This window comes from Portunus trituberculatus, chromosome 39, assembly GCF_017591435.1.
Source record: "Portunus trituberculatus isolate SZX2019 chromosome 39, ASM1759143v1, whole genome shotgun sequence".
Taxonomy (NCBI): domain Eukaryota; kingdom Metazoa; phylum Arthropoda; class Malacostraca; order Decapoda; family Portunidae; genus Portunus; species Portunus trituberculatus.
The window spans coordinates 7933504-7946755 of NC_059293.1; the positions used below are offsets into that span (position 1 = coordinate 7933504).

The 13252-nt window shown below is 36.3% G+C and overlaps 1 protein-coding gene across 1 annotated transcript in view; it reads right to left on the reverse strand.

Moving 5' to 3' along the window:
- LOC123515669 (acetoacetyl-CoA synthetase-like) overlaps window positions 1-13252 on the reverse strand; it is a 48994-nt gene that overhangs the window by 17288 nt on the left and 18454 nt on the right. The window contains exon 2 of the mRNA XM_045274492.1: window positions 475-696. Coding sequence (XP_045130427.1) covers window positions 475-696 — 222 coding nt within the window. The remainder of the gene's footprint in view (window positions 1-474; window positions 697-13252) is intronic.

Sequence of the window (13252 nt, forward strand, 5' to 3'; positions counted from 1 at the left end):
TTATTGACAGGAACATGGTATATTATTGTTAAATGGTTGTTCTATGCTCATTGTAATCTTAATCGTGAGCCCATCTCAAAGCTGTTGTGCAACAGTCTAGTAGGTGTCATGAGCCATGTGATTCGTTGGTTATCATACTAAAAGTGCAAGTCATGATCAATTGTGTGGCATTTGCCTCTTATCGAGGTGTGTAGGATGCAGGCATTACCATTGAGACAACCATAATAATTTTCCTAAAAAAGTAAACTAAAATAGTCTGAATATTTCTAATTAATATCTGGAAATGATTAGAAATTTTGTGAAAATGCTGTTACAGTATTACCTTAAAATTCCTATAATTAAAAACTTTATTCGTCAAAGGCAGTTTTGCAAAGAAAGCACAATATCAAATTTTCTGAAGGCATGGAGGCCACCAGACTATAGGACATAAGAAGTTAGCCAAGGCTAAGTCATAAAAGCAGTAATAGTACACACCTGTAGCATATATGGCCACTTTGTCATCCCTAAAGCGAAGAAGATTCTCTGCAAAGTTAAGTCTGGCCCCAGGGAACCAGCGTGGCACTTGTGTGATGCTGAGGTCTGGTTCCACCACCTGACTGGGCGGTGATGAGTGCACAAAGGCACCAAACTCCCACCACGTCTCCCAGAAATCCTTGTACTCATCAATGGACCACTGGTACAATTCATGGTACTCGCCTGTTGAGAGCAAAACATTCTATTATCAAAATTTATTATTAAAAATAAGATTATTCATTCTCCAGTTCATTTTCTGCATTGCATGATGCAGTTCGGTAGTCTGGGTGCCAGATCTAAACAACATTGTACAAAAATAATAAATGAATAATGTACTTTACATATGATGTTCTTTTCATGCATGCCATTAGAAATTATATATATAATATATATATATATATATATATATATATATATATATATATATATATATATATATATATATATATATATATATATATATATATATATATATATATATATATATATATATATATATATATATATATATATATATATATATATATATATATATATATATATATATATATATATATATATATATATATATATATATATATATATATATATATATATATATATATATATATATATATATATATATATATATATATATATATTGCTGCGACCCTCCTTCAGCTTCTTCAGGGAGGGACATCTCACAATCTTCTCGGGATTCGGGCGTGTGTGTCGGGAGAAGGACTTTACCTGGGTGGCGCGGCTCGGCTGGGGTGGAGCAGCGGGCAGATCGCTCTCTCAGGCCTGGCTGTCTGCTTCTATAGCACCCACTCTCACTCAGCTCAGTCACACAGAGTGGGAGAAGGAAACACTTCTTCCTTATTTCTCTATATTACAGCAACTATACACGAGTCACCGGGAACAGGTGGCGGCGGCACACAGGACGGGCAGGGGCGGCAACAAAGTACGGGTAACACTTTGTTAGTTCGTCAGGCACTTCACTGTCTCTCTGTCTCTCGTTCACTCTCTGACTGCTCCCCAGAGTACGACTTGTTCCTTCGAGGTCTCTTGCTACACTCCTGTCCTCTGTCCTCGTCGGTGCCACACAGTGCCCCACAAACCACGCCTCCTGTGCCGTCGCACCTGCCAGGCAATGTCCTTACGAGTCTATTTCAGCTTATTAGGTAACGCTATCTACCTTACCCGCTAATTACCAATATATCCCTGATAATGCTGGTTACAAGCAATTCACACATGCATGCCTTTATTTACACGGTACCATATGACAATTATCCCAGGGCTGGCCAGTGCCCTCACCCATACACACACACACACACTCTTATCTCCCCGTGACCTCCGGGGTCACATCTCCTCTGTCATGGAGGCCTAGCTCAGCGTCCCTTCCATTAAGGTCTGACAGTTTCATAAACACGAGCAACCAACACCTCACTCACCCTTTAGCTAAAGTCTGCACATATGTACTCATATGTACTACCCATACGTACTCTCTTATGACGCTGCTCCACACTCACACAGGCACACGTACATATCTGGGAGGCTGCTGCAATACACCTTCACAACAATATATATATATTTATTTATTTATTTATTTATTTAGATTTATTCTATTGTTTGTTTGTTTTTTGGCAGAAGAAATAATTTTATAGCAAACATATTTTGTTCAAAACTGAAAGTTTCTATCATCAAGTGCCCATAAAGTCAGAAATTTTGCACTTTGTACGAGTGATGGAAACAAAGTGAGGGTGCGCATAAAAGCGGAAAAGCATTAACTGAGGTGCACAGTAAAAGAGGACCTCTGTGTGTGTGTGTATATATATATATATATATATATATATATATATATATATATATATATATATATATATATATATATATATATATATATATATATATATATATATATATATATATATATATATATATATATATATATATATATATATATATATATATATATATATATATATATATATATATATATATATATATATATATATATATATATATATATATATATATATATATATATATATATATATATATATATATATATATATATATATATATATATATATATATATATATATATCAAGGAATATACAGAGAATCCTTGATATATATATATATATATATATATATATATATATATATATATATATATATATATATATATATATATATATATATATATATATATATATATATATATATATATATATATATATATATATATATATATATATATATATCAAGGAATATACAGATAATCCTTGATATATATATATATATATATATATATATATATATATATATATATATATATATATATATATATCAAGGAATATACAGAGAATCCTTGATATATATATATATATATATATATATATATATATATATATATATATATATATATATATATATATATATATATATATATATATATATATATATATATATATATATATATATATATATATATATATATATATATATATATATATATATATATATATATATATATATATATATATATATATATATATATATATATATATATATATATATATATATATATATATATATATATATATATATATATATATATATATATATATATATATATATATATATATATATATATATATATATATATATATATATATATATATATATATATATATATATATATATATATATATATATATATATATATATATATATATATATATATATATATATATATATATATATATATATATATATATATATATATATATATATATATATATATATATATATATATATATATATATATATATATATATATATATATATATATATATATATATATATATATACACACACACACAGTGGTACTTCGACATATGATCGCCCTAACATACGATTTTTTAATATACGACAAAAATTTTTAAATAATTTACTCCTTGAAATACGACGATATTTTTAAGATACGACTAGCCATCGGTAGGTGGCGCAGCGATCGCTCGGCTACCCACGTCCACCCGAACATTCAACCCGTGTTGTGTATCTCTGTTCATCCTTTGTGCATTTATGTGTCTGTGCTCCTCGACAGTGTGTATTTTTTCTTAAGTTTTGTGAACTCAAAAGTACAAGTTTAGCAAGAAACAGACAAAATAGCTTGCCTGTATTCACATACTGATTACACTTAGAAATTCAATAAAAGAGTGGGTACAAATGGTTTTCGATCCACAAGCAACTCTTCCTCTTTGCAATACATAAAATCAGAAGTCTCTAGATGTCATGGTTACCAAAATATCACAGGTTGAATGAGAGTATCATCGGTTTACATGGCCTTGCGTCCGATCGGGTTCAGTGGCCTTGGCTAGAGCGCGAGAAAACGGACCCCTTGTATCCTCTCTCTCTCTCTCTCTCTCTCTTACTGTCGCCTGTTCTGATACCACTCTCATTCAAAAGTTGTTTCCCTGTAACATGGCGAGAGACCTGAGGTATAGAAGTAAGGCTCGCGGGAGAGGTGGCGGAATCAGACACAGTGAAATCACTCGCTCCCACCCTCCATCATTGGTGACACAGTGACGTAGAGCATGTTTACTCCTGCCCACAAGCAACTTTTCCTCTTTGCAATGCAAAAATACAGAAGTCTCTAGATGTCATGATTACCAAACTATCACAGGTTGAATGAGGTAGTAACATCAGTTTACGTGGCCTTGCGTCCGATAGGGTTCCGCGGTCTTGGCTAGAGAACGAGAAAACGGGCCCCTTGTATCCTCCCTCTCTCTCTCTCTCTCTCTCCTGTTCTGATACCACTTTCATTCAAAAGTTGTCTCCCCGAAACATGGCAAGAGACCCAAGGTATAGAAGTAAGGCGCGCGGGAGAGGTGGCGGAATCAGACACAATGAAATCAAGGTCGATCGCTCCTACCATTTATTGTTGGTGACACAGTGACGTAGAGCATATGTTTACTCCTGATAAGTGTTGCCAGCTCACAAGCAAAGAAAACGGGAAGAAAATAGCCAAAATATAGCCGTAAAAAGCCTAAACGTCTATCGACGTGCCCGTGCCTTATGTGATGAACGTCTATCGATGAGTCCCGAGTTTTGGGGGTTAAAGGCCCTATCACACTGGCCTATGATACGTGGAACCAGGAACATCCGCTCTAGATAGCTGAAACTTGCCCGGGATTAGCGGAACCAAGTTGGAATGGCTTCATATCCATCCCGGTTCTCCGTATGCTATCCCAATGGAAAAGTAAACATGATACATGTAATAAAAACTTTTCATTTGAACTAAAAAGAATGTAACTAAATTTTTCATATTGGAATATTAAATAATATTTTATCAATTTAGAAAGGTAATATATATATATATATATATATATATATATATATATATATATATATATATATATATATATATATATATATCATGTCGATAGTTTGGACTCATGGCAACCACCTCTGACTGTAAAGTTGCCATCGCGCACGTCTCAGCTTTTCTCTAGTTTTTTTTTTTACTTACTTTTCTTCAACAAGAGGAAGTGCAAATGCAGTTCCAGGACAAAGCACAGGCTGAGGTATAAGCGGCATGGTTTTGTTCTGGTTTATTTTGATTAGGCTTTGTCTTGGTTAGTGGACCGTTTGCCTAGCATAACAAGAACACGGGCAGCTTGTGTGTGATAGTGTTCCTGGTTTCGTACCAAGAACCATGGCCCGCGTTCCGCGTATCATAGGCCAGTGTGACAGCCCCTTTACAGGCGCGGATCCAGAATATCTATTTGGGGGGGGCCCGCCGCCCTCAAGATAGTGAAGATTTTTAATTACAATAATTATTTTAAGCGATTTTGTTCTGTACCCACTATCAGCATATGGCATACAGTCGAGATTTTTAAAGGGGAGCGGAGATTTTGGGGGGGGCCCGGGCCCCCTGGGGCCCCCCCCCTGTATCCGCGCCTGCCCCTTTAGTTGTTATTTTGAGCAATATAGTTAATCTATATGCATACAACAAACAATGTATGTATCTTATATTGAATCTATATTTGGTTGGTATTTAAAGCATGTCAATTTTTTTTTTTTTTTTTTGGGAGGGGGGCAAATTCATATCACATGAACGAATTAATTGTATTTCCATTAATTTCTTTGAGAAAAATTTATTTGTTATGCGACTTTTTTTTATATATATATATATATATATATATATATATATATATATATATATATATATATATATATATATATATACAACGATCGTCACGGAACGAAATAAAATATATATATATATATATATATATATATATATATATATATATATATATATATATATATATATATATATATATATATATATATATATATATATATATATATATATATATATATATATATATATATATATATATATATATATAGTTAAACCTCGCCGAACACGAATTCGCCGAACACGAACCGGTAAAATATACCATATTTCGCTGAGCACGACTTTGACTCGCGATTACACGATTTGGTCCCCATTTGAATCTCCCACTAGTCCTGTGTTACTGTCTTATATATATATATATATATATATATATATATATATATATATATATATATATATATATATATATATATATATATATATTTTTTTTTTTTTTTTTTTTTTTTTTTTTTTACGTAGGGAAGAGAGCCAGCCAAGGGCAAAAAAAAAGAAAGGCCCACTTGAGCGCTGGCTCTCCAAAGAGTTCAAAAAGTGCCAAAACCGTCAGCCAGAATTAGGGGAGCAAATGCCTCGATACCTCCCTCTTAAAAGAAGACAAGTTGTAGGAATTCGGAAATACAGATGCAGGGAGGGAGTTCCAGAGTTTACCAGTGAAAGGGATGAATGATTGAGCGTACTGGTTAACTCTTGCATTAGGGAGTTGGACAGAATAGGGATGAGAGGAAGAAGAAAGCCTTGTGCAGCGTGGCCGCAGGAGGAGGGGAGGCATGCAGTTAGCAAGATCAGTAGAACAGTTACCATGAAAATAGCGATAAAATATAGAAAGGGATGCAACATTTCGGCGGTGAGAAAGAGACTGAAGACAGTTAGTCAGAGGAGGGAGTTGATGAGACGAAGAGCTTTCGATTCCACCCTATCAAGCAAAGCTGTGTGACTGGAACCCCCAAACATGCGAAGAGTACTCCATACAGGGACGGATAAGGCCCTTATACAGAGTAAGCAGTTGGAGGGGCGAGAAAACTGTCGGAGACGCCTCAGAACACCTAATTTCATAGAAGCTGTTTTAGCAAGAGATGAGATGTGAAGTTTCCAGTTAAGATTATGAGCAAAGGACAGACCGAGGATATTCATTGTGGAAGAGGAGACAGTTGAGTGTCATTGAAGAAGAGGGATAGTTGTCTGGAAGGTTGTGTCGAGTTGATAGATGGAGGAATTGAGTTTTGAGGCATTGAAAACTACTAGATTTTCTCTGCCCCAATCGGAAATCTTAGAAAGATCGGAAGTCAGGCGTTCCGTGGCGTCCCGCGTGATCTGTTGATTTCCTGAAGGGTTGGACGTCTCTGAAAGAACGTGGAAAGATGTAGGGTGGTATCATCAGCGTAGGAGTGGATAGGGCAAGAAGTTTGGTTAAGAAGGTCATTAATGAATAATAGAAAGAGAGTGGGTGACAGGACAGAACCCTGAGGAACACCACTATTAATAGGTTTAGGAGAAGAACAGTAGCCGTCTACCACAGCAGCAATAGAGCGGTCGGAAAGGAAACTTGAGATAAAGTTGCAGAGAAGGATAGAAGCCGTAGGAGGGCAGTTTTGAAATCAAAGCTTTATGCCAGACTCTATCAAAAGCTTTTGATATGTCTAACGCAACAGCAAAAGTTTCACCGAAATCTCTAAAAGAGGATGACCAAGACTCAGTAAGGAAAGCCAGAAGATCACCAGTAGAGCGACCTTGACGGAAGCCATACTGGCGATCAGACAGAAGATTGTGAAGTGACAGATGTTTGAGAATCTTCCTATTCAGGATAGATTAAAAACTTTAGACAAGCAAGAGATTAAAGCTATAGGACGGTAGTTTGAGGGGTTAGAACGGTCACCCTTTTAGGAACAGGCTGAATGTAGGCGAACTTCCAGCAGGAAGGAAAGGTATAAGTCGATAGACAAAGTTGGAAAAGTTTGGCCAGACAAGGTGCAAGCACAGAAGCACAGTTTTTGAGAACAATAGGAGGGACCCCATCAGGTCCATAAGCCTTCCGAGGGTTTAGGCCAGCAAGGTAGACATGAAATAGTCAGAGGGAGGAGGAGAGAGAGGGACAAGCCCAGAATCGTCCAAGGTGGAGTTGTGAGCAAAGGTTTGAGAAAAGAGTTCAGCTTTAGAGACAGAAGAGATGGCAGTGGTGCCATCAGGATGAAATAAAGGAGGAAAGATGAAGAAGTGAAGTTATTTGAGATGTTTTTGGATAGATGCCAGAAGTCACGAGGAGAGTTTGAGTTTGAAAGATTTTGACATTTCCTATTTATGAAATAGTGTTTGGCAAGTTGAAGAACAGACTTGGCATGATTCCGGGCAGAGATATAAAGTGCATGAGATTCAGAAGATGGAAGGCTCAAGTACCTTTTGTGGGCAATCTCTCTATCATGTATAGCACGAGAACAGGCTGAGTTAAACCAAGGTTTAGAAGGTATAGGCTGAGAAAAAGAATGAGGAATGTACGCCTCCATGCCAGATATTAACACCTCTGTTATGCATTCAGCACAAAGAGATGGATCTCTGACACGGAAGCAATAATCATTCCAGGGAAAATCAGCATAATACCTCCTCAGGTCCCCCCAACTGGCAGAGGCAAAACGCCAGAGGCACCTTCGCTTTGGAGTGCCTCTGGCGTTTTGCCTCTGCCAGTGAACATATATATCTATATATGTTCACAAAACAACATTTCTATTAGCTTTTTACAAACCTTGCCCCCAAGAAAGGATTGTTTTGTAATGCATAAAGTGAAATCTTAATGGAATACCAAAAAATAAAGCAGAGATGAGACTCGCAGCCACTCGGCCACTGCTTCTTCTTTTTGTGACCCTTGTAGCTTGCGTGTTACTTTCATCATGATGTTTGTTTCCACTCCTCTATTGCCTGCTATAATGGATATCATATCTTAGTATTCATATACGCTCATGCCACGAGGATAACCTGGACTCCGTGGCAGTGAGTGATACTGAATTACTAATGATATACCGTGGTATTTCATAAGTAATTCACTATCACTTACTGCCACAAAATCCAGGTTATCCTCACGGCATGAGTGTAAATGAATACTAAGATATGATATCCATTATAGCAGGCAATAGAGGAGTGGAAACAATTGTAATATTATCGTGGTGAAAGAAAACACGCCAAGCTAAAAAGGTCACAAGAAGAAGAAGCAGCCAAGTCGACGGAGTCTCCGCCGTCTGTGGCCCATCTTATCATCTCTGCTTTATTTTTTGGTATTTCATGTAAGATTTAACTTTATGCATTACAAACAATCTTTCTTGCTTGCAAGGCAATAAATATATATAAATATATATATATATATATATATATATATATATATATATATATATATATATATTTTTTTTTTTTTTTTTTAAACCCATGTGGTATGTTGGGGACCAGCCCAGAACGCATCCCCCTTTTTCCATTATTTCCTATGGGAAAATTCCGCCCACTTAACGAATTTCCGCTCTACGAACAGCTTTGACATCCCCTATCGTGTTCGTTAAGCGGAGTATTACTGTACTAGTACTGTAGTTAAATAAAATGTGTGTTTGGTACTTCATTTATTGTTTTTTTCAGTCTTTTGGGCAAAAAAAAGTGTTTTTTGGGGAGGATCTGGGAACGTAACCCATATTTTCCCATAAGGCCTATTATTTGCCCAACACAAATCTCGCCGTGCACGACGAGCTCAGGAACGTAACTGTCGTGTCAGGTGAGGTTTGACTTTGTATATATATATATATATATATATATATATATATATATATATATATATATATATATATATATATATATATATATATATACAGTCAACCATCGGGTATCATGACTTCAGCTATCGCATTTTATTGCTATCACGCACCCATGAAAAGCTGCTAAAATTTCATTATCGCGATCTCAGATGCCTGCTATCGCGCGCCCAGCCATGATGTCATGAAATATCTAAGCGCTCATTGGCCAAAACCGCCTTCCCGCCAAGATCAATTCGGCTATCGCGTTTTCGGCTATGGCGCGGCTGTTTCGGCCCCAATTGGACGCGATAGCCGAGGTTAAGTGTATATATATATATATATATATATATATATATATATATATATATATATATATATATATATATATATATATATATATATATATATATATATATATATATATATATATATATATATATATATATATATATATATATATATATATATATATATATATATATATATATTATTTATTTTTTTTTTTTTTCGGTTTACGTCCGGTTCCCCATATTACTTTAGGGCTAGGACGGTGCCTCCTGACAGAGGAGTCAGGAGGACTTTGGTTTTGGCATTTGGGAACCGTTACCCCGAATGGATGCCCTTCCTAACCTCGGACCGTGGCCAGGATTCGAACCCGTGCGCTTGAGAACCCTGGGGCCTACAAAGTGCACGTGGTCCCACTGCATATATCTATCTATCTATCTATCTATCTATATATATATATATATATATATATATATATATATATATATATATATATATATATATATATATATATATATATATATATATATATATATATATATATATATATACAGGCAACCCCCGCTTAACGAAGGTTCACACAACGAAATTTCGCTACAACGAAGGTTTCATTTTACTACCATCTGCTCGTTTAACGAACACCAAACTTGCTTTAACGAAGTTCTATCCAGGTAACTTTTTCCAAGTTTGAAAGCACAACCGTATCACGCAAGTCGACAGGCTTTTGAATACACCAGCGCCTCTCGTGGACAACACGCGCACCACTCACTCCCCTGTTCAAAACAATATCAGCGTCAGCCCCCGGTTGTCTTCCCTCACTCAATTTACCACCAAAACCCCCTGCAATGTCGCCTAGCGTTGCTAAGAAGACCAGGAAGTCTCTTACTCTCGAAGTGAAGCTGGATATTATTCACTGACACAAGAGAGGCGAGAAAACTAATAGCATTGCTCGGCACCATCTTGACTCCACCTACTGTCTCTACTATTTTCAAGTCAGCAGACTCTATTAAGAAGGCTGGTGAGACCGTATCTTCCTTACAAGCTAAAAAGAACCACCTGAACTCATGAATCTACAATGGATAACATGGAAAGTCTTGTGGAAATGTAGTACATAAGTTTGGTATGTGATACAATGATGTGCCATTTGTTTACATTCCACAGGTAGCCAGTTAGTGTCTTTCCCGTTTCACTCTCCCTTCCTTTATAAATCTAAGATCATCAACATTATAAAGTTACGTACATACATACATTAGTGTACATTATAATGACTTAAATTAAACTGCCTAAATGTTTAACTTCATAATTTTTACTTTCATTAAACCTTTCACTGTACTATGATGCACTCTCGCTTTGTTTACTCTCAATGGAAGTTCAAGTCAGGGGTTAAACTTGTTATAATCGGTTCGCTTAACGGAGTTTCGCTTAACGAAGGGTTTTTTAGGAACGTAACCCGTTCGTTAAGCGCAGGTTGCTTGTATATATATATATACAGTAAGCCCTCGTTATACGGTAGTTCTTTATCCGGTAAATTCACAGTTATGGTATTTGGAAATTACTACCCTCGATTCGATATACGGTAAGAGAAATTCACAGATACGGTATCCGCTCATGTCATCCGAGAGGGCCTAGCGTGGGAGAGCAGGGGTCGTCATCCACGCCACACCTCCCCGCCACTGGCAGTACTGACTTTAGCTTGACCACCCTTGGAGCCTCTTATCTCTTCCCCCACCCTTTTTTTTTTTTTTAACTGCATTACACATTACTAATCAGATGAATAAATGGAATATTAAAGGCTCTATTGTAAGCATAAATATATTCATAATAATCATGGCAAACATTAAAAGCCTACTACCAGCGGCGAACCATGCAGCAACTGATAAAGGGCCCAGATGGGCCTGGCAAGCCCACTATCAGTGAATGGTGGAAGTCGTATAACATCAAGCACGCCTTAGATAACATCAAGTCATCTTGGGACGAAGTGAAGACATCTACCATGAACTTGGCGTGGAATAAAGTAAGGCCAGAATGCACGCATGACTTCCCAGGCTTCGCTGAAGACAACATCGGTACGATCAGAAATGACAGTAAATCTGTGCAGTAGGGCTGGCTTCGATGAAGTTGATGATGATGATGTTCAAGATCTTATGGAAAGCCATGCTGAATCTCTTTCAAATGATGAACTTACAGAGCTAGACAAGGCATCACAGGAGGCAGAAAAAGAGGGAGACGAGGAAGAAAAACCTGTGCGTGGCCTGAACATCAAAACTCTTAGAGAATATCTCGGTGGTAACGAAAAAGCTCTGGAAACCCTGAAGGAACGTGACTCAAATCCTGCCAGGAGTAGCAAAGAAATCTATGATGAAAAAACATGAAAAACTAAACAGTCCTCCATCTACTCGTTCTTCAAGCCAGTCACACATGCCGTCCCTGTCACACCTACCGACCCTGCTACAGCTGGTCCTTCCTCAATATCCTCTTTCTTCAAACCACTGAAACGTGCCTCTGCTATAGCTGGCCCTTCTAGATCTGGTTCTGACAGTGCAGACGACGTCTTATCCTTGTCTGCACACTCGAGGGAAGATGAGTAAGGGGCTGAAATCCCAACTGTCCCTTAGCCTCGGGAAGGACATCATTTGATAGAATACATGGCGAGTGAAAGATAAACATTTTCTGTTTATTTCTTTTGCGCAGTACTTTACTTTCTTTTTTTCAATGATTATTTTCATGTATTTTCATTTCAGTAGGGGTGACTTTTGACGTGCTGGAACGTATTCCCTATTATTACATGTTATAATGGGTTCGGTATACGGTAAATTCGATATGCGGTAAGGTTTTCAGGAATGCATATGTACCGTATAACGAGGACTTACTGTGTGTGTGTGTGTATATATATATATATATATATATATATATATATATATATATATATATATATATATATATATATATATATATATATATAGTGTTACGTAAGGGGCATTTAAGTTACCCCTTTCCCGTTTATAGAAGACTGTATGTAGAGAATTGTGGTATGGAGGGGGGACATTTTTTTCCTTTGTAACCAAGATAATTGATTTGTTTTATGGAAGTTTCTTTGATTGTTTGTATTGGAAAATATATTACCAATGAATAAACTTCTGCCTGGGTATTTTCATTATGATTAGTGCATAGTTCATGTTTAGAAGCACCAGTTGGCACTGTAACATATATATACATCCCTAACGCGGGTTTCCCTAAAGCGGTTTTTCCCTAACACGGCATAATATAAAAAAGCCATTTTAGCCCTTAACGCGTTTCTGCTTCTCTAACGCGCAGCATTGATGCGCACGCCACACCCACGCACACTCCCACCACCACCCGCATTCGTTATTCCTCACCCTGCCCTCGCTTTTATGTTTATGTTTATAATCAGTATTTAAACAAAGGACAGCAGCAACTGATCACCAGCTACTTCAACGCCCGGGACGCCCGTAGTGCCCCTACCCCCAGCCCAGTTGAA